Source organism: Triplophysa dalaica, chromosome 4 (genome assembly GCF_015846415.1).
Source record: "Triplophysa dalaica isolate WHDGS20190420 chromosome 4, ASM1584641v1, whole genome shotgun sequence".
NCBI lineage: Eukaryota > Metazoa > Chordata > Actinopteri > Cypriniformes > Nemacheilidae > Triplophysa > Triplophysa dalaica.
This window is the reverse complement of record NC_079545.1, coordinates 9390337-9415174: the sequence shown is the minus strand read 5'-3', so window position 1 is coordinate 9415174 and position 24838 is coordinate 9390337. Positions and strand designations below refer to the sequence as shown.

The following is a 24838-nucleotide window of genomic DNA, read 5'->3' as shown; positions in this document are numbered from 1 at the left end:
GAAAAGTCTCATTATTTTCTGACCCTGATGTACTTTTAAACCAATTTTCTTTCTTCTATGGAACACAAGAGAAGATATTTTAAAAAATGTTGGTACCAAACACTGTTTGTCTGTTTGACTTCTACTAACGGTTTTCTCTTACCACATCTTCTTTTGTGTTTTGCAGAAGAAAGAAAGTCATACAGCTTTGAAACAGTGGGGCATAAATGATAACAGATTTTCATTTTTGGTGAATAACAGGGTGAATAATGATTAAAATTAAATTAAATGAAAAGCTGAAGTGTTCCTTTAAGAAAAACAGGTGACTATGAGGCGAGACAAAAGAATAATATCATTATCAAAATTTTTATATTTTGGCTTCTCTTATACTTGACTTGAAAGGAAAAGTTTGTTTAATCAGTTTATTGTAGAATCATATTGACTTGACAGTTAAAGAGAATCATCCAATAATACATCCAATAATATATAAAATAACATTTCTCCCAAAATCTATATGCCCAGGCCAGTATATTCTATTTAACTCTACACACAGATAGTTATAGAGGAGACGGTGTAGCCACATTTGTAGCACAATGTATGTCAAAAGGAAACTTTTTTTGTTCATATTTCAAATAAAAATAATTATTCCTCTTCAATGACTGACGTAATGCCGATTAAGATAAATTTATCTAAGAGAAAAAGAACACTTCATTGTCAGCAGTTGTAAACAATCAGTTTTAAATTCCAACATCTATGCAGATTCAGAGTGGGTCAGGGCATGCCTGTGTGTATTTGATGCTTAGTGGACCAAAACACTCATATTGAAGCCCCTCCCCCAATAACAAGAAGATTCCCTACAGTCAAAGCTTGCACTCATACCAAGCTTCTCCGACTTTACTATGGTATTAATATATTAATATGTTCTTTGACAGGTACAACAATGCTCATTTTACCTGCAGACAGTGTAATTCCTAAGGATATGTTATTTCTGTATATTGAATAAATTATAGGATGCATTTATTCATCCTATTTTGGCGTCTTTTTCTAAATTTGTCCAAAATGTTTCTGTGGTTGATAATGTGTCACAACCAAAATACAAACAACTCAAGAGCAAGGAAAAGAGTTACTGCTGCCTGGCACATAGTGTAGATGATGTAGGGGTGAATGGGGCACCCCGATACACCCCCGCCCCACCCTCAAATGTTACGGGCCAGTCTCCTTCGGCAACAAGGAGCCACTGTCACTCTCCATTAGCAAGAGACTCCTAATCCTTCCACACAAAACTGCCATAATGATATCACTAACCACGGGTGGCACCGCCGGCCAAACAATGTGTGTGTGTGTATGCGTGCAAGACCTAATGTCCACAGCTTGACCTTTCACAAACACTTGTTTCACCAATCCGAACCTTTTTGAAAATGTCTTCCTACATCTTTTGTGTCTGCTTGAATATGGTTTTAGCAAACTGAAATGTCTGGCCTTCTAATTGACCCCAAATATACTACGCACAATGTGTACATTTGCTGCTGTGTAGTTATATTTAAATTATGTGTCATTATTATGTGTACAATACGCACATTGTGTACATTTGCTGCTGTATAGTTACATTTAAATTATGTGTCAGAAATGTGTACAAGAAATTTCTGTAAAGTATTGTAATTCTTTGTTACTTGTAATCTGTCATACTGCCATGTTGGTCGGAACTGCACCCAAGTCTTTCACCTTTGCATTTGTGTATATGGTTGAGTGACAATAAAGGGATTTGATTTGAAATAAAAAAAATGGAATGATTTCTTTTGAGGCAGTAAAAATATGAATTATGTCCTTGCACAATACAGGTAATACTTTGGAGCTCAAAAAGTCTGCATTCAATTGCAGATTATTGATAATCCATAAATTGAAAACAAATATTTAAGACATGAATCACTTGTTTACTGTCTATGGCTGTTTAGTCTCAAACAATATTATTCCACCCCTTTGCACCCCAGCGTTCTTGCTCAATGCTGTTTACTTTCTATGAACAAGTCCTCTGTTGTCAACACTAAACGATGCATTACAGTTGTCAAACAAACAAACAAATGCACTCTGACCCTGGCCCAGCGGGACTGTCATTGTATCTTATCACCACAACCGTTAAGTAATGGTAAACATCAGCATCCTAAATATTGAGTGTCTGCTCACTCCCTCACCACTGTCATGCTCTTGAATAATGAATTTTGCCTGTGCTTGTTGAGTGTATGATCATGTGTGAATATGGAGAGACATACAGAGACAGAGCAGCCTTTTTATTTACTGCCTGTCTGATATGTGTGGTAACACTGCAGTTATATGTTTTCATTCAAAGATATGAGATTTGACCAAAGGGTTAAGTACAGATCACTTTGGAAAACGCAAACAACACTGGTCCAGAAGAACTTGCTGTTTCAGATTTTTCTCATGTAACGTTTGAACTGAACATATATAACACTATCAAAATATTAAATTCATATCTTTAAGATTTAATTATATTTTGGAGTTAAAACACTTCTGGACTAGTGTTTAGATGTTGCAAAGTGGTGTGGATAAGTACCCCTTTTAGAAGATTTTGCAAGGGCCTGTCTGTGATGTATGACAATTCAATGACGGCCTAAATTTGTATGTAAACTAAATACATTACAAAAAATACCACAGATTTTTGTAAGCAACATTTACTGGTGAAAATGATTATTGTTTTAACTGACATTTGAATATTTTTTTATTAAATTACTTAACATATTACATACATTGTTTATGTAATAAATAATTTTTACTACACACTATTTAATATAATTGAAATTGAATTTAGCTTTAAACTCTAAATAACTATTGTACAATTTTTGTCACTTAATATATTCTTATATATTATATAGGTTATGTTATTTTTGTGCAAATAGGTCACTGACCTTAAAAATTAAAGAAAGGTATTTGCTCGTGAGAGCTGCTTTGGACATAAACATGGGTGTTAGAGAACCGTTCCTCTAATTTCGCACTAGTGGCCCTAATGCATTGGGTGAAAAGGTGACAGGAGACCGAAATCATGTTTCTGAAATATAAATGAAGGTTTGGACAAGCGCACGAAAACAAAAGGAATAGAAAAAACATATAAAGACACTTAGCGTATTTGAATTTACCTTATCTAGTCCATTACGTATCATAAAAAGTAATGTTTCATGTTCTCGCATTGTTATTGCGGAGGAATTATTTATTAAATAACGAAAAATATATTAAATTCTAATGAGTTGAACAACAAAGTGGCTAAAATGGCATGAAGCTTGTCTATTTAAACGGGGATCCGCACGGAAAAACGTATAGATCTACTGTTTATTATAGGCTATTATTATTATTATTAAGAAGAAGACTAAACGCAGAGACTTTGATATAGGCTCCTTCTTTTAATATTAAATAATAAATATCGATAAATATCGACATTGATTATTAACTAGATAAACATTTGAAAAAGTATGAAAAATAGCAAGTAAAATCACCAAATACATTGGGTGAGAATTACAAAAATGGGTTTGACCGTCATTTGGGAATTTACTTCGCCACTGGAGGGCAACATACGCTGAACTCTTATCGTTGCTGTGGAAACGAAACATGCGAAAGAAAGTTTGTCCATCTTAGCCCAATGAGCGTGCGAAATCTTTTAAAACTAACAACACCAAACAGACAGTAAGGATGAACTTGAATTTGGACGATTACATTCGGACCATTTTCGAGGAGCAACTTTCGTTGTAAGTGTATTTAGTTGATAAACTCCATCACGTTGTTGTTGCTAATCATTAATCTGCCTACGATTCAACAAGTGTGGCGGGCTTTGTTTGTGCTGATGTGGAGGGGGTCGCATATAGTCAAATACTGTATAAATTTGCTTTGCAGAAACGAAGCAGAGCAGCAAAATGATTCAACATCGGTGGCAACGATGCTTTTGGAAAAGCGCCAGGAGGAAAAGCGTGTAGACAGAGATCTGAACGCTCAGAAAGAGGTGGTTGTTGAAAAATATTTACAGTAGATTTATGTAGAGTTAGAAATTGTTGTAGGCGTTTTAGTTTACATTTGCTGTATGATGTCAGGAGCTTGAAAAACAGCGGGAGGGATTCAGACGGAGGAAAGAAGACATGATGAAAGAGGAGGAAAAACTAAAGGCATACGTCCTGAGTTATGACCCATTTCTAAAAGTAAGGCAACATCCTGCATCTGACTTGCATGCATCATGTGTTACACATATTCTTAATATTTGTATTAATATTTCTGTTATAATTGTTATGTATATTTAAAAATATTCATTGTCTCTTTGAAGGAAAATTATTCCAAACAGACTCTTGCCTTGAGGAAAGCAGAAGCAGAGAAAGCTCAAATTAGACTCAAAATACATACAAATAAAGAGCTTCAGATCGAGCTTGAAGCCCTGCATGCCCGAGAAATGCTACTAGAGGCTCGTGTCAAGAAAGCTAGTATCATTCAGCGCTTCCTGGAAAGTGCTGTAAAGATGTCTGTGAAGGTAGGCAGGAATATTGATTATTAACAAGCCGACAAAGCTAAAAAATTCACTACTTTAAATTGTGTTACACATATCTAGATGCAACACAAGTCGCCTTTGTTTTTGTTTAGTAATGCATTTTATTTCTCTCTCTTAATCACATTTGAGTTCGAAAGCATTGGTCAACTTATAGCCCATTGTCAGCTGATCCTGTCTATCCGTGAGCAGCTAGTGAACAAACAGACTGCAGCAGAGAAAGAAAGAGAACGCATCGGGCTGGAACTGAGACGACGCAAAAATGAACAGAGTGTTATTTCCCTGGACTGCAGTATCAAACTGGCCCAGCAGCAGACACGGCTAGATAACATACGTGCGCAGGCACACAGATTGGTAAGTATGCACACATTCTGTGCCACTTCTGTCTTCTGGAATATTTTATCCCCTATGCTTCAAAAAATGTACTTGTTCCACAGGAAGACATTATGAAGCGCATCCAGTCTACGGCTGCAAAAGAGACACTTCTTTTGGGTCAGATAAGGGTCACAATCCTTAATCTCTATTACATGATTAGCAAAGGTCCTGTGGATGTTGAGAACAGCTTTGCGCAGTTGGAAAAGGTGAATAATGCAAAAAACACAACAAATACAATACAAGACAACTTCGTATTTACTTGGTATTGTGAAATTAGAACTAAACTGCATATGAAACGGAACAGTAGTACAGTGTATGACATGAATGAAATGAATAGGAGGTACAGCACATTTTTTAAAGTATCACACAGCAAAATGTGATAAAGTGTGACAAACAAATTTGATCACAATTATAACTCCAATTTTTAACTGCTGTTACTGCTTTGATAAGATAATCTTTAACATTTTTTTTTCAGATTCACAACTATTTCCTGGTTCGGACTGGGGCAGATAAAATGAAAGGCCATTCCATAACATGAAACGAGATGTTTTGTGTATCCACAAAAAATATCCAGATATGACTAAATGCATTTCATCAGCATCTTGCAACCTTTAAAGGCATGTGCAGAGGGGTAGGAGAGACAGGAAAGAAACTATATAGAGGTTAAAAAGGGTTACTAATTAAAAAGTTCATGTTTTCCCTAGTAATGAAATTGTAAAATATTATCAAAACATTCATGTGGAATCCTTATTAATTATAAATATTAATTTCTGAATGCTTTACAAGTCTCAGCAGACTTATGTCATTGTTTTCATCAAGTAAAATAAGTATTTGCAGGTCTGCTTTCATCTCTTCATTTTCCTTTTTTCCCCTTTCCTTTCTTTCCTTTCTTAGGCTTTGCTTTGGCCTTCATGGCCTTGCGCACACAAAAGCCTCTCCAGACAGCCTGTATGACTACGGCGGCTTGGCTGTGCACCTCTCTGTCTCTCTCTTGTTGTTCCCTTTTCTTCTTAGCCTGCTGTCGCTCCTCCATAATCTGAAAGTATTCTAGTTCCAGAATGGAGGCGTGTTCCTCCAGCTCTCCCAGCTCTGCCTTCTCTTCTTCATATCTTTGAGTAATTTCATCCAGCTCGACCTGCATACACACAAACCACATTCATATGGACCCAATAAAAAACACTTTTTTTTAACCTAAATTTTAAACGAACACTACTATTAGTTTTAATGGAACAGTTCCCCCAACAGTGTCTTCATGTACTCACACTCAAGTTGTTCTAAATCTGTATCAATTTCTTTGTTCTGATGAACACAGAGAAAGATATTTGGAAGAATGCATTGACTGCCATAGTAGGAAAAATTACTTTATAAACGTCTTTGTTCTGTTTGACACAAGGAAAGCAAACCGTTCCGGGGCACTTTTGACTACCATTCTAATTTTCCCCACAATGGTAGTCAGTGGCGAGCAACAACTGTTAAAAGTAAAGTCAACATCAGTTAAGATCACCTCAGTTAAAAAACCTACCTGCTTCTCTTCCATCTCACTATCATATTTCTGGATCAGGGTTTCGATCTCAGTGTCCTCCTTGTATTTTTTCTGCAGACCAAAGTCAGCAACATTTAGATCCAAATAAAGATGTTGTAACTATTTGATTTATTTTAACAAAATATTTGTTTCTGTTTGAACCCTAAGGACATCTCAGCACGCTTAAACACTCACCTTACGTAGCTCCCGTTCTCCCTCCATGTACTTTGCAATTACAGTGTTTAGTTGAGCTCTCATTTGATCGACCTCCTGCTGCACGTGAGCCCTTTTCCCCTCAGAAGTTTTCTTATCCGATTGGTTCTGTTTCTCAGCTTCCTTTTGAGTTCGGACCACAAACTCCTCCAAGCCCTTTTCCGTTTCATCCAGTGAGCTCTTCAGCTGGTTTACTGTCTGGGTCAACATAGATATCTACAGAGGAGAGAGAGCCAGGTTTAAAAAAATGAAATAAAAAAGTTTGAAGAAGAAAAACAAACATGGAGATTTTTTTTATTTGTCAATCAAAATACACATGGACTTAAAAAGACAATAAACATTGAACAATTTTTGCCTACATGCTATCATCTCACCTCCGTGTCTCTGTCTTTTATTGCCATGGCAACCTCTTGTTCCAGCGAGTCTATCAGCTCCAGGATGACATGGTGATGTAGACTGACTTCTTGCATCACCTGGCTACGTTCTTGCTCCTCTGCCGAGGTTGTAAGCAGCCTTTCCAGCACAACCTCCTTTAACTCACACAGACCGTCTCTCAGCTTCTGAGACACTATTTCTTCCTCTGTGTTTTTCTCTACATCTTTAAGTATCTCTTTAGTTGTCAAACCTTTCCTAAGGAGTCGCAGAATGTCACGGAAGGAGTCCTGAACTGACTTTATTGACTCAGCTTGTTGTTTCCTCAGTTTACTTTCATCAAGACTTTTATCAAGCGTTATAGCTTGGTGCCTTTCTCCTAGAGTATGATGTTCTTTCAGGGCCATGGCCACCTCTTCTCCCAAGTCTAAGGGAACTGTTTCTGGACAGATAAGTAAAGTGGGTAGAAGAGAGACTATCTCCAGTTGATGGATACAATCATCTAGTACTCCAGAAATGAGCTTTGCTTCCAGTGATCCCAAAGTCTTTTTGGAAGGGCTGACAAGCCTTAAGAAGTCTGTTTTGGTTCTCTTGGGGAGGTTATTGGCAAGTGTATGAGACAGTCTGTCTTCAGCAGCAGGAACAGGTGATTTTGAGGCCATCATTTGAACTTTCTTTAACAAAGAGTGAGAAATGTAAAATCAAAACAGCTATTAACAATAAGTTAACAAAAAAATACCCCAGAAAAATGCCCCGAATTTACCAGATAGAAAAATAACAAGACATCATGAAGCCTAGAGTATTACCGTGTTAAGGTTGAAAATGAATCTTCACTAACAGGACGATACAGCCGAACACAAACTGCGATGTTATTTACATGAGTTGCTATGACACCCGTTGTCATAACATTGTGAACTTCAACCTGCTCTCTAGGAGCTATGTTTATACATAGCATTCTAGTGCATATATTTATAAAACCCCGATATTATTATTGGTGCTTGTCATAGATATATGTGCTAGTATTTTTGAATAAATGTATTTTAATAGTTTATAGATGGGGACTTTAATTGTGAAATTATAGCTGTTCCGTCTCAGTTGCCAAAAACGGCACTGTCGCAAAACACATATGTCGTCAAATTATCCTGCTTGTCGTAGACAGTTCTTTTATTTATAATGTTAAAACTCGTTAAAACAGTGTTTTTCCTTTGTGAAGTTGAGTTGGACTTGTGTTAAGTTTAAAAGACACCCTATACTTTAATCTTCTGTTTTAATGTATTTCAATACCAGACGCCGATAATGACGTAAACAGACAGACAGACTCACTTACGGTTTTAATGATTTAATGGTTCAGTTTAATTTTAAGCACACATTTTAACTTTATTATTTCGATGTCTAAGAGTGGATAAACGGGTTGTGCATCTCGTTTTGTTTAGCGCCGGTCAGTGTTGAAGTTTGTAAGCAAGGGTTAGTTTATTGAACTTGCAGACCGTGTGTCCTCTAAAACAGCGATCTGCTGATCATCTCTCCGGTTCGGCGGGATGGCTGACGGGGACGACGACGACGTGCCTCTGATTTTGACCTGGGACGATGCTAACAGCGGACTGCTGGAGGAGGAAGAGAGTGCGTATATCTGTCAATATTATCATTACAATACGATTTAATTTAGCTGATTTTTATTTAGGACTGGCAATTCACAAGAAATAAAGTCAGTTTGAAAGATATTTGGGTACCAGAATCGATCTTTTATTATTAGGCATTTATCACATCTCTGTGTCTCTGGCATCCATCATGTGCCTAAAGACACGCCCAGTTGCCCCCTGCAGAGCAACTCAGTCATGCCTTTTGTCTTCTGAGACTGACCTGTCAGATATGGTATAAAAGCCTCATTAGCTTGTTAAGTTGATATTTGGTTGATAAGATATTGATGATATTTGGGATAATCTAGAGTCAGATCCTGACCAGGGCCCGTATTTATCAAGAAAGTGCCATTTTAGTCTCAAGTGTACTCCTACTTCCACAGTTAAGGATAAAAACATGTTATCACATTTCTTAAAGCTAAGAATCACTCTTACTCTCCCAATTATTTAAGACAGCTCGAGAGGTCTCTCAAGTGATTAGGAGCTTCCACTAGGGGCTTGTGATGGCGCTGAGGAGACAGACATGTGGTGGACAGAGGGGTTGACCAATGGAACCGTAGATTCAGCATTATACACGGCACGCATAAATTCTGTACTTTCCTGCATAGGTGTAATTGCTGTATGGACAGGACGTTGATTGTGTCCCCACCACTCTTTCTAAAGTATGATTTCGCGAAAGGAATTTATTAATGAAACAACACCCACACATCATTTTCATCATCTTATTTACATTTAATAAACTTCTTTGTGCGCAAGATAAAAGGCACGCAGTCCATATACAGTCAGTATTGACTCTATGGCCCATCAGTAGTGTTGTACGTTCTCATTACGCTGTATTGCTATGGATCGTTGTCTTTTTATGCTCTCTATTGCATTGGATTTGAAATATTTTTTGCGTATTCTTGTCATGCTGTATTGTTCTCAATGGTACGTGTGATTTCACATTCAAGGAAAAAATAATACCCTAAATAAAATTGTATTTAAGCAAAACGACTTGGCTAAAGCAAATAAAAACAAATGTCAGGACCGGAATAGTGTTTATCTATTTCATAATGTATTCTCTTGAAATGTCATTGTTGTCATATGTGTGTTGAATATAACACATATATATATATATAAAGTTAAGAGTTTCCACTTAAAACCTATTCACAACGCTGCTGAGAGCAACTTTTACTAAGGAACAGAAATAAAAGTTAAGCTAAGGAAAAGGGCGGGGTTGACCTCGTTGCAATGGATGATGTCAGCTAGTTTACTGACTATGACCAAAGTGATTGGCAAATAGAGGATGGGTGTCTGTCAGTCAGTCTAATCATACAAATATTATAGAATGATCTTAAAAAATATCTATTCATATTCAAATAAAATATTGTAATATATAATATTTGCCGTATTCAAATTAATATTATAAAATGTTCACTAATTGAACAAGTGAAGATTTAATTAACAAAAACAGAAGATTTAATTCGTATTAATATCTATCAAACCGTTTGTCTTTCATAATTTTTATTAAGTCACAATAACAATAAAAATGCAATACAACTCAATAAGAACATAACACAATAAACAACAGTTATTTGCAAATAAACTATGTGTCTATTTAAAGTATATGTTTAATGCAGGTAATTGTAAGCATTTACCTGTCCCATAAACAGTTAGCATATTAGTAGTCTTTATGGTTGAGCTCATTGTCATGAAATCTTTCTAAAATGTTTACGTTTCAAGGCAGACTGCCGGTGTAATAGCCATTTTAGGATTGTTGAGAGGTGGTCTTAGTGACTTAGGAGTCCTATTCACTACTCCTAACATCTCACAGGTTTAGGAGCTAGTTTTTGCGTTAAAACCCTTTGTAAATACTCTTAGCACAAAAATTAAGGAGTACTAAAATTAGGATAGACACGCACATTATTTTCAGCAAGTTAGGAGCTACTTTTAGCCTTAAGATGTTCTGGGCCCGTATGTTTTTACGCATCTTAGAGGAAATTATATTCTTAAGTGTGTCCAAATTCTGAGAATTACGTCATTTTACTCTTATTCCTAAATTTAAGAAGCCGAAATGGATACATATTTGTAATTTTGTTGCGCAATTTTTGAAACTGCAATTTTTTACTTTTGCATCTCTGTAGACAACTCTGTTTGAAAATGAAATTGCAGGTTACTTTATGTATTTATCTTCATATGGGTTGAAGTCAATCAATGTTAAATGTCAATTAAAATTACAGCTCAACATATCAGTCAGTATAATAAGCTTACCGTTGTAAATAAGGTCACCGTTGTTTTCAACAATGATTTTAATGTACATGCCCAATAACAAAATTTTGGTTTATTTTACCCAAATAAGTTATGGATTGCAGCTGTATATATAAATTAACTACAATTTATACTGTGTATATTCATCTCATGTCTGAATTCTGTCATAAATAAATAAATGGTGCCATGCTGCTCTGACTTCACCCTTACCGACTCCCTATTGGCTGAAAAGTCTCCTTATCGTAAAAGGTCCTACTTCTTACTAAGATTTTTTGACACTGAAGTCTCTAAAGAGCATTTATGAATTGTTTTATACATACGGGTCCTTATCTTTCACATTTACTTTGCCTGATTATGGCCTCAGTTAGATGACAAATAAATGTTCATAACCTTTTTTACAACATTTAAATCAGACAACGTTGAGGTTAAAATTTATATAAATGAATGGGCAAACAATTTTTTTAGATATATTGCAAAGCATTATCAACATTTCTTATAAAGATCCCAAAAACTTCACGTAATAAACTAAACGTATTGTTTGTTGTTCAAAATGATTTGATCTTACACTGTGTGCAGTTTTCAGTGCTCATACCAGTGTCATTGGGTAGAAAACAATTAAATTGTCTGGTGTTCCCCACCCTGACGGTAGAGGGTGCCACAATCAAGTGAACGCCCTTTACTTTTGTCTTTTAAAAGTGCTGTGAAATCTGTGTGGTCTCCACTCCGAAAGTTTTTAAGAGATCTGAAGAGGTCTCCTAACCTAGTTAAGAGTAACAAGATGGCAGTACAGAGGCGGAGACATGGACTTTACAACAAAGAAACAATGTGTTTGAATGATATGATGACAGGGAGTAAATTTAATGATACAATAAATAAAAAACTGTTCAATCCATTTTTTTAAGGATTTACAGCTTTGGTCTTTCTTTATATACAGCAGTGAGTGCAGTATATAGAAGAAGGATGTGATTCAGCAGCTTCATTATTTAAATGAACTATACGTAGATAAAACCGAGCCAAAAATGTAGACATATTACATATATATATATTTTTTTATATTTAGAAGTCAACAGAAATCCCACCAAATCATACAGCTCAATTTTTCAAACACTATTGTAAGCGTACCGTTGTAAATCAGGAGAAGGTCGGCCGACCCTGATTTTTATACTTGCCCAATAACTGAATTTATAATATGCCCAATAACTGAAATAAGTTATGCATTGCACCTGTATATATAAATGAAGTAAAAAAACAACAATACAATATTTGTAATGTCTTAATTCAGTCAGAAATAAATGGTGATATTTTAATGTGAATTCACCCTTGCATGCTCCCTATTGGCTGATTTAGAGGTCAAGGTACCATTTTGTGTAGTCCTTTACCGAAAGTTGCTTTTAGCTTACTTATAAAAGTCTCCTCTCTCCTTCTTTTTACTAAGAATTTTTTGAGACTGAAGTCAAAGCGTAAGACTACTCTTAAGAGCATTTCTGAGAAGTTTTATACATATGGGCCCAGCTTCTTCACTGAATATAGATCAAATTGTCTGTTGTTTATCAAGTTCTTCATATATTATTCATAATGACATATCTAAAGTGTAATGTTTGGGAATGTGTTTAAGAATAGTTTATAAATCTATAAGCTTTTTGATGGGGATAGTGTTTTGTGTAGGCCTGTTGAGTGAAGTATCCCGACCACAGTTGTCATGTGTTTACGGTCAACCACAGCAGCATACCAGCCTTTGTACAACACACGCACAGAGACAGAAGAGTTGAAATGCTGTGTCAGCTTTACACCACACCGTTTGTGGCCTCGCAGCCCACTTACACATGCATTATGACGGTCGAAACAGTCGGATTTTCTTTCAGAAATCCACAGGAAAACAAGTCTGTAATCAGTCGTCAGTACCAGGACAGAACAGAGTTTTTCTTTATCACATTGTTTTGGGAGAAACACGGACATCGAAAGCTGAAAGCTGAACTGAAGATCAGAAGCCTTCACTTCTCCATGCTTTTACAAAATGTTTTTGCTGTCAGACTGAAGATTGTCTACGTTGGAAATCTTTGAAATGACAGAGTCAACACTGTAATTTTTATGCGAGAACTCAATGAAATCTGTTTACAGATAGTTGTGAGCCACTGAACTGAATGGCTGTTAAGTAAATGATTCAGTCAGCTTGTATTTGGTCTAACTAAAAGCTCTTAGCTATTTGTGCTTTAAATGTCTTAACATTAAATCATATTTTGCCTGACAGGGAATTGTAAAGCTTGTTGGTAGATTATGCCTATATTTATTGCTTAAACAGGAATAATGTTAAATACAGAAAAAAAGGAATAGAAACTTTTGCTTCCTTCATGTGACTGAATCATATGAAACCCCCAGTCAACAGAAATGAGTTTTTAGAACACATCCTCAGATGACAGCTGTGTATTTTGGCTTGAAGACAAACTGATGCATACACAAAACTTGGATTACACCAACAACAGGAGGATGTTCCCGACACATTGAAACCCGAGGACTAGTATGAGCAAAGCTGATCGGGGGGTCTGCAATAACTTGTCACTGTGTTTGGGAACAATACTTGAGAATATCCAATGGACTGCTTGTTCCGCCGGGTTACACAGTGATATTTGATCTGTCAATGCCATTTTCTGACCACACGTCCTCTGAGAGGGCAAAGAGATGCAGATGCCAGGGTGGGATGCGGACTTGCCTGCCTAAGACATTATATCACTGATATTTTTTTGGGGGGGGTTTGTTTTTACTTTAGCAGTGAAATGTTGGGAATCCTGATTACTTGTAGAATATCAAAATTTTGTTTTAGTCTTGTGTCTGACGTGCATATTCATTGTTTCATCTAAATCAAAAAAAGTTGATTTGAATCAATGTCTTGGCATAGTGAAATCTGCCATAATCTTATTTGTTACATCAGATGTGAAGTTTTGCCTGATGACTTTTTTCTGAGTTATTAAAAAGAAATGAACTCTGCTGAGTACATTTTCCTCTTTTGAGGTATTGTGAGCGTCACCACAGGATTCTCTTCTGCTTTTGGATCTTTGAATGGCAAGGCTCGAGAGAGATGATAGTTAACCCTTACAGCTACTTGACCAATAGTAAGCTTTCTGTCTGACAACTGGGGCCCTGGGCCCATCACAGAGGCTGCTATGGAAGCCAGTAATACATATAAAAGCATGACAGGGCTGACGCATGATTGGCCGGTCCAAGCGTCCACATTCTCTGAGCAGTTTGAGTGTGTGGGTATGTGAGTTTGAGAAAATCAGATTGAAGCTATCGTGCTTGTCAGCTGACTGAAAAATTTTGATATTATTTAATTGGGCTTGTCTTTTTGTTCTTCACACAGATGGGCTAGGAAATTATGATACTGTAAATAATTTCGTCATTCCAGCCTCAGGAGCAACCGAACCCAGGGCCCAGAATTCACTGCGGCACAGCTGGGAAATGAACTACCAGGAAGCAGCAATATACCTACAGGTAACAATACACATAGTTCAATTTTATTTATACTGTACCTACATTGCACTTTTCACAATATGCATTGTTGCAACGTTTAGCGCAACAACTTTAGGAAAAAATAATGGGGATCTTTTTAAAACAAACCAAATGACCGCTATTAAAAACACATGAATAAACACTCAAATGAATTGTAGAGCTGTGAATCTTTACCTGCCTCATGATAAGATACACCACGTCCAGCCAACATTTGTGGGGACTTGCGGAAAGACTACAAAGCTATATTAAAGACAGATAAATATAAATAAATGCCTAAACATGCAAATAACAGCTGTATATAACACACATATATCTAGGTTTTAAGTAAGTCTGTCTTGTTTACGTTCTAATAGACTCACACTTTATGGAAGTGGCTCGTCAAAGGGGCACGTCAAAACTAAATCGCAACACGCGTTTCATTGATTTAACTTTGAGTAGATACAGATATGTTGAATTGTCGTTTTACAGCATTAACAACAACAGCTGTACAAGTGCAGAAATACATAAGAAGCTTAATTTACACACAGCTCATCGGAAGAGAGATAGTGAGGGACTCACAAGCGCCTGTCTGCTCCCGCTCTGTGTTTGAGCTGCCTGTCACGCAGTTATGTCGACCAATGATAAATTATCAATCATTCATATACATATGCTATACGAGATATTTTCCGTAATTATCGATCAAGAATAATCGTATTTAAAACACACAAGACCGTACCACTAGGGATCTCATTAAGTGCCCTTATTGGTACGCTTACCACAGTTTGAGAACAATACTCTAGATAATCGAACACAATAAGAGCAACATATTAACCCGTGCCTATTTGTCTGTGTGGTGTTTTTTAGGAGGGAGAGAACAATGACAAGTTTTTCACTCATCCACGGAATGCAAACGCGCTCAGCGCCTACCTGTTCGCTCATAATCATCTGTTCTACATAATGGAGTTGCTGACTTCAGTGTTGCTCATGCTCCTGTCCCTCTCTGAAGCTCCTGCAGTCCCCTCTCTCCGCCTGGACGTTTATGTATGTGCCTTTTGAATATGCATGTGATTTTGTGTGAACATTAGAAAAATGTTTTTATGTTTACTTCATCGGTTAGGTTCATGCTACTCTGGAGTTGCTGGCGTTGGCGATGGTGGCGTTTGAGTTGTGTATGAAGCTCCGGTGGCTTGGCTTTCACACATTCATACGCCATAAGAGGACCATGGTGAAGGTAAATGTGCCTGCAGAACTGGGTAGATTATTTATGAATTGAAACATTTACTGATTACAGATTACATGACAAAATGTGTAGTTAATGAGGCAGTCTCTTAGATTGCACATTTTGGGAAACGTAATCGGATTACTTTGGGATTACATTTAGATTACTTTTGATCAATTTGATGTAACATATTTCGCAGCAGGATTATATTGTACTAATTTGACAGATACAACAAAGAAAAATATTCCATACTTTATCACCAACAAGAGCACTCATATTACTTGTTTAAGATTCAAATGAGACAATATTTCTTGTCAAGGTCTTGTGATATAAGCATGATGGAGTTTGAAGGTGAAAATACAATTGAATATATCTGCCACTTTTAAATCATATTGTAATTCATAAAAAACAGACGTTAAAGTACATGTCTATATTCAGTCATGAATAAACGGTGCCATGCTGCTATGAATTCACGCTTGCAGGATCCCTATTGGCTTTAGAGGTGAAGGGCGGCCATTTTGTGTTTAAATCATTGCAGTCCTTAATTTAAAACACTTAAATCAAAATTTAAGAATCATTCTTAAACGTCACTCAAAGCTGCTTTTAGCTTCTTTATAAAAGTCTCCTACTCTTAAAAAGTCCTACTTCTTGCTACACTTCAGTTTTGACACTTAGGTCAAATTTTAAGACTACTCTTCTTAGAGAAGTTTTTTTACATATGGGCCATGATAGCGCAATCCAGATTACATGTACAATATCCAACTCTGTTTGTCTGTTTGTAGTAAGGCTGTAATGACCTTCATTCTCATAAAAAGTTTGATTTAGCATCACAGAATGTTTCTTTGCTGGAGGTAAAAATACGTTTTAAGTTTGTTGCATGGACCTATTTTATTCTTTTGAGAAGTGATAACTGTGCGTTTTTGTTCATTTTCAGTTTTAAAATCTGTATTCGTTACAGATTTATATTCACAGAAGTCTTTTTGAGGAATCCTGATATCAGCTCCTTTTTGTTTGCATTTCAGGGGTGTGTCCTGTTTATTCAGTTCATCGAGGCGATTGTAGTCTTAGTTCGGCAGACGTCCCACCTGCGTGTGACGAGAGCCCTGCGGCCCATCTTTCTGGTGGACTGTCGTTACAGTGGAGCTGTTCGCAGGCATGCAACAATTTTACACAGTGCTTTACACAAATGAAGAGTATCTCAAGAATAAACACAGTTTATTTAAATATAATTTTGTATCTTAATATTGATTTACAAGCCTCAAACTTGTCAGTCTCTAACACATAATGTTTCTCGGTAGCTGATTTTGAACAGTATATGTATGGTTACATCATGATAACATAAAATTCATTCACTTCATGGTGCTTATCAACATGTTTTTTTTTGCTCTCTGTTTTTGCCTTCCTTCAGAAACCTGCGGCAGATATTTCAGTCTCTTCCACCCTTCATTGATATTCTACTGTTGCTGCTTTTCTTCATGGTCATCTTTGCCATTCTGGGTTTCTGTCTGTTCTCCCGCAACCCGGCCGATCCTGTTAGTACATTACACACGCACGCACTCACACACACACTCACACATTACTGTTGTGTTCAATTCATTCCTCTCACATATCCTCATGTAATTTATTTCTGTTTCAGTATTTCAACACATTGGAGAACAGCATTGTGAGTTTGTTTGTCCTACTGACAACTGCAAAGTGAGTATGTAATCCAAAGAAAGCACACAGCCCACACATTTCTGTCAAGGAAACGGTAGTCATAGTTTACAGTGATCTCTCTTTGTGCTTTAGAGCGAGCCATCTCATGTTGCTTTAGAAAGTGCGTCTCTGTAACAGACGATGCTTGGAATTCAAATGTTTTCTACATGACCACGTTTTTCAGTGTTGACGTTTTCTTGTGTTTGACAGCTTTCCAGATGTAATGATGCCAGCGTACTCAAAGAATCGTTGGTCGTGCATTTTCTTCATTGTGTATTTGTCCATCGAGCTCTACTTCATCATGAACCTGGTCTGTTTTCTACAACAACACAGCTATTTGCCTTCACAAGTTTAAGAGCCACTGAAATTTGTTATTGTTTTTTAAAACCGCAGACACGCTTAAATCTTAAAAAAACAAACAAGAAATGCATTCATATAATAAACCACAAACACAGACAATCACTGTTTTCTGTTAACAAAGTTAAACTGTAACAAACAATAATGCAATGGGCAGGTTTTTTCTTTGAAGCAGTATTTATGGATGTGCTGTTAATTCTTGTTGATTTCTGAACTTCTATGTCTCGCTTCATAGCTCTTGGCGGTAGTCTTTGACACCTTTAATGGAGTCGAGAAGATGAAGTTTAAATCTTTGCTTCTACACAAGCGGTCTGCCATCGACCACGCCTTCCAGCTGCTGGTCAGTCGACAGGTGAGCAAAAGAATGAATCTGTTCACACTACATCTTTATAGGATTATTTGTTTATTTCACTTTGTATGTGCATGCTTGTGCTTTTGTAGAGGCCATATGGAGTGTCTCTGAAGCAGTTTGACGGACTGATGCGATTCTATCGGCCTCGAATGAACGCACGGGATTGTTTTCTCACCTTTAAGGCCCTTAACCAATCAGGCGCAACTATGTTGAGGTAGTCATGCGTACTTATGCGAGTGCTTGCACTTCTTAAATTAGCTGACGTTGAGGTCTGAAAGTTCTTGTTGTGTTTGTATTGTAGCCTCCAGGACTTTTATAGGTTTTATGAGGTGATCGGGCTCAAGTGGAAGGTCAGATTTCATGCACTCCCACATGATCAGATTTCAGGGAGTATGTTAAACACCTCTGAGCTGAAACATATTGTGTTTATTTCACAGGCTCGACGGAGTGGGGAGCACTGGTTTGATGAGCTACCTCATACTGTCTTTCTAATCTTTAAAGGTTTTTATTGTCACATGAATTGAAGTTTTATCTGTAATATGATTATGAATATTAATAAACTGCTTGGGTTGAATTGTGATGATTTTTCTTTTTTACCAGGAATTAATTTACTTGTGAAGTCCAAAGCCTTCCAATATGCAATGTGTAAGTTAGAATAACTTACTCTTAAAACATTTATTGAATACATGATTTCGTTATACTTCTTCATCATATCATTATATTCTCTTCTATTTCTCTTGGTTTATTTGTTTTAGATCTAGTAGTAGCGATTAATGGCATTTGGATCCTGGTGGAGACAAACATGTTAAATGGTAAGATCTGACATGTCTGACAGTAAGAGTGTTGGGTGTGTAAATCCTGTTGAATGCCCCTCTAAAATATCAAATTTCCCCGCACAGATGGGGTCTCGTGGACTCATGTCGTCCCCTGGAGTTACATTGTTTTCCTCACAAGTAGGTGAAATCTGAATGTATAAAATTCTCAGTGAAAATGGATTATGTTTAATCCCTGTATCACTCTCTGGCATGAAGTTTATGGCATCGAGGTCTTTTTGAAGATTACGGGTCTTGGTCCTATGATATATTTCAGCTCGGGATGGAACCTGTAGGTACACGCGCACACATTTTATTAAAGGAGTAGTTCACCTTCAAAATGAAAAGTCTGTCATCATTTACACGCCCTCTTGTCATTTCAAACCTGATGGACTTTCTTTCCTCCGCAGAAAAAGATATTGAAGAATGTTGTTAACAGCCCCCCATTCATTTGCATTGGTTTCAATAGTAGTGAATGGGGCGCTTTGGATTTCTTTCCAAATATCTTCTTTTGTGTACTGCAGAAGTACGAAAGTCGTACAGGTTTGAAATGACAAGAGGGCGTGTAAATGATGACAGAATTTTAATTTTGAAGGTGAACTACTCCTTTAAACGCACATGATTTACACGTTTAAGACACAAACACACATCGTCTTACCTCTGCTCTTCCCAGCTTTGATTTCTCAGTAACAGTTTTTGCCTTTCTGGGATTGATTGCTTTGGCCTTTGACATGGAGCCGTTTTACTTCATTGTGGTGTTGAGACCTTTTCAGCTTCTCCGGTATGTGTGTGTGTGGTTATTCTCTGTATAACTGCTGTTTGGTTTACCTATGCATTTCTGAAATGTGTAGTGTTTTGTTAAACATGACTTTAACTTAGAGACTATAGAGACCCCATAAAATCATAAATAGTGATGAGTCATGTAATTCACACATTCAAGTTAATTTGTTATATAACTAGTGTTACTTTCAGATAACATTCATTTTAATTCAAGTGTATTGCTTTGAAACTGACTTTTCTCATTCTCCCCTTCCTCTTGTGAAGGTTGTTTAAAATTAAGCAGCGTTATCGGAACGTACTGGACACAATGTTTGAACTGTTCCCACGTATGGCCAGGTATAGAAATAATCATCTTTTTCAGCTCAATACTCACAGACATCAGCATTTCTCTCACAACACTCATTTTTTTCACTCTCTTGAATGTAGTCTAGGTCTGACTCTGATTATCTTCTATTATTCCTTCGCCATCGTTGGAATGGAGTTTTTCGCCGATGTTGTTTATCCAAACTGCTGCAAGTAAATGCCTTTAATTCTGCAAAACGTCATGTTTATATTAAATTACATTTAGTGGGTCTTACTGCTTTAAATAACAAGATCTAATCCAATTGCTCACGACCTTAAAATATTTCACTAATGAAAGAATTTACTCTTTTTCTTTGAAAGCACCAGCACTGTTGCTAATGCATATCGTCAGATTAATGAAACCATTGGCAACCGGACTGTGCTGTTGGAGGGATATTACTATCTCAACAACTTCAATAACATCCTGAGCAGCTTTGGTATGTACAGACACACCAAAACATCCATCTTTCTGTAGTCATTTATTTGTCACTAATCATTTTCTTTTTTTATGTTTCAGTCACTTTATTTGAGCTAACGGTGGTGAACAACTGGTACATCACTATGGTGAGTTATCATGTGGCTCTTCAACTTCTTGCTTGTGTGTGTGTGCGTGTGTTTGCGTGCACCAAGCCGATTAATAAATACCACCAGTCTGAGCAATTCATGTCTTTGGTTCCACAGGAAGGCATCACGTCCCAAACAACCCATTGGAGTCGCCTATATTTCATGACTTTTTACATTGTCACCATGGTAAGGGTTTGTATGCACATGTACAGTATGTACAATGGGACCCAAAAGACAGAAACATAATAATTCTAATTTAAACAGTTTTAAGAAAAAAAACCTTTTAAAGGTCCAGTGTATGAAATGTAGTGGATGAGGTTGCAAATTGCAAACAACGGCTCACTCCTCCCCTCACTTTCGAAGCACTGCGGTGGCTGACACAGAACTAAGATATTGCCACGTTTTTGTTTCTTTCAAAGGAGATGAGGTATTTACGAAACATTCTGTACGTTCTGTAGAGCAGTTTGTTCATTCGGGCATACTGTAGAAACAACATGCAGAATTCCAGGAAAAGGGACCTTCACTATGTAGATATAAATAGCTCATTCTGAGGTAATAAAACCATAACGCTTCAATATGTAGGTTCTTTATATACCTCTGAAGACATAGTTATGTATATTATGTTGCATTTCTGTCAATAGATCCTTTAAAGGGGTGATATGACAAGGATGAAACGAATATTATGGTTTGTTTTAGATTTAAGGTTAAAAAACAATGTATTTTCCACATACCGTGCATGTTTGTATCTCCTCTTTGCCCCGCCTCTCTGATTTTTTACAAAGCTCACCGCTCTGAAAAACGAGGTGTGCTATGATGTTAGTCCGTTATAAAGTATTACAATTTTACAAGTACGCCCACCTTACTTGCGTATAGATTTTGGCGGTCTTAAAATGGATTTATAGTCGAGCGTAGGTCCTACGCCGTAGCCTATGCAGAGCCGCATACCCTCCATATTCTGACGTGCACCTCTCCAAAAATGTCAACTCAATGCGGACAGCAAACGCTGAGATTGGTCTGTTTGAAACCCTCCGTCAGTTCAAAAAACTCTGCGATAGAGTCATGTTTACTCAAATGCATTTCCAAATGAATTATCTAATTAATTAATTAATCTATTCTTTAAGTAACATATTTGTGCTTCTGTATTAAACATCTGCAACAAAAGTGACTGTTTCCTTGCCGCTATCACTGCTAACGCTTCTCAAGCGAGCTGCTTCTTCTTCGGCTCTTGTCTTGGTTACACAAGTAACACGCGCATGGACACTACGCCTAGTGGTCATTGCCTGTCGACGTGGACAACAAGAAGTATAAATGAAAACCGACACGTAGGATACGTCATAAAGACTACAGCGTAGGTCCGACGCTCGAGTATTAATCCAGCTTTAGTCAAGTCATACCACGAAAAGACGTAGATTTGTGGGGGTGTGGTTACACGAGCCGTTTCAGGCAGGTCTGGGTGAGCATTCGCTTTTAGATAGAATGAATCTTTTGTTCTGACACTTTTATTTTTGCATGCATGGCAAACTTATAACACACCAAAGAAACAGAAAAACATGTGCTTGCGCCATATGACCCTTTAAGAAATTACACATTGTACCTGCAAATTATTATGATTTAAGAAAGGTTTGTAATATCACGTTAAAAATCCAATACTGTAAAGCCCATATTTTCTTGCTCTTATTAGAGCAGACAAAATGTTTTTGTGTTGTCCTCAAATTATGCTGGCAAAACATGGATCATGAGAGATCCCGAATCTTTTGAGTCCACTCAGTATTGAAATCAAAGACCGCGGTGTTATTTTTCACAGTGTTTAAATGCCTCTGTGTTGTGTTTAATACAGGTTGTCATGACTATAATTGTCGCCTTCATACTGGATGCGTTTGTCTTCAGAATGAACTACAGTCGGAAGAACAGAGAGCCACTGGGAGACCCAGGAGGTTCTGAATATTCATCAGATGACACTTTCAATAAAATGAGGCGATTTCGTGATGCGGAGAACGATCTTGTAATGGCTTCATTTCGTTGTGTATGTTTTAGATGAAAAAGGGATCGTATTTGAGACAGAGGTATCTCAAACCGAAGCTCTTCAGACTCTGGACTTATACAAACACACACTGCGCAACACAAATCTAAGCTCACTTCAGGGGATGTGTGCGACTCTGGAGCGGTGCGGGGTGAGAGCTTACATTCTTATGCAGTCTATGATTGTGCTTTAAGCAATCTATGCATGTGTTTGTTTGCTTGCTAGATTTATTAAAATGTACAGAATGTTTTTTTGTCTTTGCTTACAGCAGTCTTCATTAGTGTTTCGGGGTCGAAGGTCACGTACCAAGAGCGACCTCAGTATGAAGATGTATGAGGAAGAGATTCTGGTATATAACTCAATGATGAATAGAAGGATACTACAGATTTATTTTACTGGAAATCACATTTCACAATTATTGAATGCAACATTTCTGTCATGGGTAGTAATGGATTATTGGTGAACAGATTATTTAAAATCAGCTTTTCTTTAATAAGACATGAAATTCAACATGAAATTCAAGTGATGCACTGACAAGTCTATTGGGTCTGAAACTTGAATTTTATAATTAAAGTCTAATATCAAATATCTGTTTAAACATGGATATGACCAAATTAACACTCCCTAGAATCTCTAATTTTAAGATATTCTGTGATAATTGGCTTTAATGACCTTGTCTTACTCAAATATTATCATTTTCAGACACGCAGAAGAATGTTTGTGTAAAGCGGTTGTTTGTTTTTGTCTGAAGGAATGGTACGAGGAGTATTCCACGGCAAACCTTCAACCTGATGAGACATTCCACAGAAGTCTGAACAGCCCTGACGCCGATGCAACAGACAGCATAAATTAACTCGCACACACTTACACAAACTCTGAACAATGCCACAGCATCAACTAACACACTCACTTGTACCTCTGAGAGACCTTGGGTGCGTGTTCCTCATCAAGATGGAAAGCACAGGTGCACGCCGTGACAACTCCTTTCTCCCTGCTTCCACAGGGAGACCCATAGAACATCTTCACTTAAAGCCTTATTCCCCGCCTCTAAAAATGGTTCCATGGCCAATCAGGGAAGCTTAAAGACCAATCACGTGACATGCACTATGTCCAGGAACCGCCCCCTGCCCCTCCACGAATGCACCACATGACATTTGCTTTTTGCTGGAGGGCACTGAATGATTCTCTTATGGATTGGTCAAATTGACACCAGCAATTGAATGTATCTCTGGGAGATGAAGCAGAACTGAATGTGAGGACTTTCGCACTAAGGGCTCTGTTTCTCCAGAGTCAGAGGTATTGCTTAACCAACAGATAAACAATGATAATAAACTAATGCGGTTTTTAAACTAAAGCTGCTGTTTGCTGGGACCTAAAGAGAGGCTTGTTTTGCTCTTTATATGGAAATGAATGCACACCAATTTTGTGTATTATCAAGTATTTAAATCACCGATACATCCACCGATTTGTCAGTACAGGTGAGTTTTGAAAAACCAGGCCTCAGCCTTTCAGATTATTCAAAGTATATATTGTGTCTCATTCTTATCATGTAATCCTTACCCATAACCTCTCCGCATTTTGTGTAGGATCCAATTCAGATGCAGTCACAATCGTAGTGTTAAAGTATACAGTTTTATTATTTTAATTAATTCCTCATGCCAGATTTCACTCCAAATTCGTTCCCAAACCAAAATATTCTTAACAAACAATAGTGTGTGAAGATGAGTTTAATATTTTGTTGTTTTACACACAGTGCTTATACACAAACTTATTTATTTATAACAAGAAAAGCAATAGATTTACATATATTTTGACCGTTATCAGCATTATATTATTTTATTAATGTCCTTATGCTTTTAAATGAAGTTGAAAGCTGATAAATAATTGTTTACTCTCATCTTCTGACTTGAAGGGTCATTTCTGCACAACTTGGTTGTTGGTTGTATTTGCACTGTAAGATGCACAGCCTAAATGCTCCCAGTATAAGGGAACATGATGCGTACAAAATTGACACCAAAACCACACCAGCTCCTCATATAATGTAGGATTAACCTGTGTATCAGTCCTCTGTCTTTGTTCTTTTGTACATTTACAGTAATTACTAGTAAAAAATACATTTTAATGAAATGTCTTTTAATGTTATTAATTAGCTGTTTGTCATTTTTATATGTAATGTGGGTGGGTATTACTCATTCTGTTCCCTCCAGTTACCAGGGCGAACATGCAATCATATGTGGGGTTTCAGCTGTAACAACATAAACAAACGTTATGTGGCCCAAACTTAACTTCCGGTAGGCCTCCACAAAGAAACAATAACTGTTCAGTAGTTTTAATG

The 24838-nt window shown here is 37.0% G+C and overlaps 3 protein-coding genes across 6 annotated transcripts; 2 read left to right on the top strand and 1 right to left on the bottom strand.

Annotated features, from left to right (window-relative positions):
* Window positions 1–3518: 3518 nt before the first annotated feature.
* cfap73 (cilia and flagella associated protein 73) lies at window positions 3519–5501 on the top strand. 2 transcript variants are annotated; one of them, XM_056746366.1, is made up of 7 exons: window positions 3519–3731; window positions 3877–3982; window positions 4071–4175; window positions 4298–4498; window positions 4706–4867; window positions 4951–5094; window positions 5364–5501. In XM_056746366.1, the coding sequence occupies exons 1-7, from the start codon at window positions 3676–3678 to the stop codon at window positions 5424–5426; spliced, it is 837 nt and encodes a 278-aa protein (XP_056602344.1). In that variant the 5' UTR covers window positions 3519–3675; the 3' UTR covers window positions 5427–5501. The 2 variants fall into 2 exon arrangements, with proteins under 2 accessions (XP_056602344.1, XP_056602342.1); XM_056746364.1 differs by having other exon boundaries at window positions 3522–3731; window positions 4646–4867.
* iqcd (IQ motif containing D) lies at window positions 5121–7965 on the bottom strand. Its single transcript, XM_056746363.1, has 5 exons — window positions 7802–7965; window positions 6998–7669; window positions 6606–6839; window positions 6411–6482; window positions 5121–6023 (listed from the first exon to the last, which is right to left on the bottom strand). Exons 2-5 carry the CDS (start codon window positions 7658–7660, stop codon window positions 5742–5744), a joined length of 1251 nt encoding a protein of 416 aa, XP_056602341.1. The 5' UTR covers window positions 7661–7669; window positions 7802–7965; the 3' UTR covers window positions 5121–5741.
* A 146-nt stretch (window positions 7966–8111) lies between these two features.
* On the top strand, window positions 8112–24630 carry tpcn1 (two pore segment channel 1). Of its 3 annotated transcripts, none has more exons than XM_056746658.1 (26): window positions 8112–8615; window positions 14235–14365; window positions 15227–15403; window positions 15480–15593; window positions 16604–16734; window positions 16990–17113; window positions 17218–17276; window positions 17487–17586; window positions 17869–17985; window positions 18075–18199; window positions 18287–18335; window positions 18423–18486; window positions 18586–18630; window positions 18741–18797; window positions 18885–18938; window positions 19017–19089; window positions 19471–19578; window positions 19842–19913; window positions 20004–20093; window positions 20241–20356; window positions 20437–20483; window positions 20601–20669; window positions 22321–22417; window positions 22518–22654; window positions 22772–22852; window positions 23255–24630. In XM_056746658.1, exons 1-26 carry the CDS (start codon window positions 8534–8536, stop codon window positions 23354–23356), a joined length of 2421 nt encoding a protein of 806 aa, XP_056602636.1. In that variant the 5' UTR covers window positions 8112–8533; the 3' UTR covers window positions 23357–24630. The 3 variants fall into 3 exon arrangements, with proteins under 3 accessions (XP_056602636.1, XP_056602635.1, XP_056602634.1); XM_056746657.1 differs by lacking the exon at window positions 8112–8615 and adding an exon at window positions 13186–14131 and having other exon boundaries at window positions 22775–22852; XM_056746656.1 differs by lacking the exon at window positions 8112–8615 and adding an exon at window positions 13190–14131.
* Window positions 24631–24838: the final 208 nt, after the last annotated feature.

Bases quoted from the DNA above. Each gene is read 5' to 3' on its own strand.
- cfap73 (XM_056746364.1), top strand. From the start codon at position 3,676: ATGAACTTGAATTTGGACGATTACATTCGGACCATTTTCGAGGAGCAA. The intron at 4,176-4,297 runs GTAAGGCAACAT...GTCTCTTTGAAG, and splicing joins GTTATGACCCATTTCTAAAA to GAAAATTATTCCAAACAGAC. The intron at 4,868-4,950 runs GTAAGTATGCAC...CTTGTTCCACAG, and splicing joins GTGCGCAGGCACACAGATTG to GAAGACATTATGAAGCGCAT.
- tpcn1 (XM_056746656.1), top strand. From the start codon at position 14,038: ATGGAAGCCAGTAATACATATAAAAGCATGACAGGGCTGACGCATGAT. The intron at 15,404-15,479 runs GTATGTGCCTTT...TTCATCGGTTAG, and splicing joins CTCTCCGCCTGGACGTTTAT to GTTCATGCTACTCTGGAGTT. The intron at 20,670-22,320 runs GTAAGGGTTTGT...TGTTTAATACAG, and splicing joins CTTTTTACATTGTCACCATG to GTTGTCATGACTATAATTGT.
- iqcd (XM_056746363.1), bottom strand. From the start codon at position 7,660: ATGATGGCCTCAAAATCACCTGTTCCTGCTGCTGAAGACAGACTGTCT. The intron at 6,840-6,997 runs GTGAGATGATAG...TCTCCTCTGTAG, and splicing joins TAAAAGACAGAGACACGGAG to ATATCTATGTTGACCCAGAC. The intron at 6,483-6,605 runs GTGAGTGTTTAA...TTTGGTCTGCAG, and splicing joins GAGAACGGGAGCTACGTAAG to AAAAAATACAAGGAGGACAC.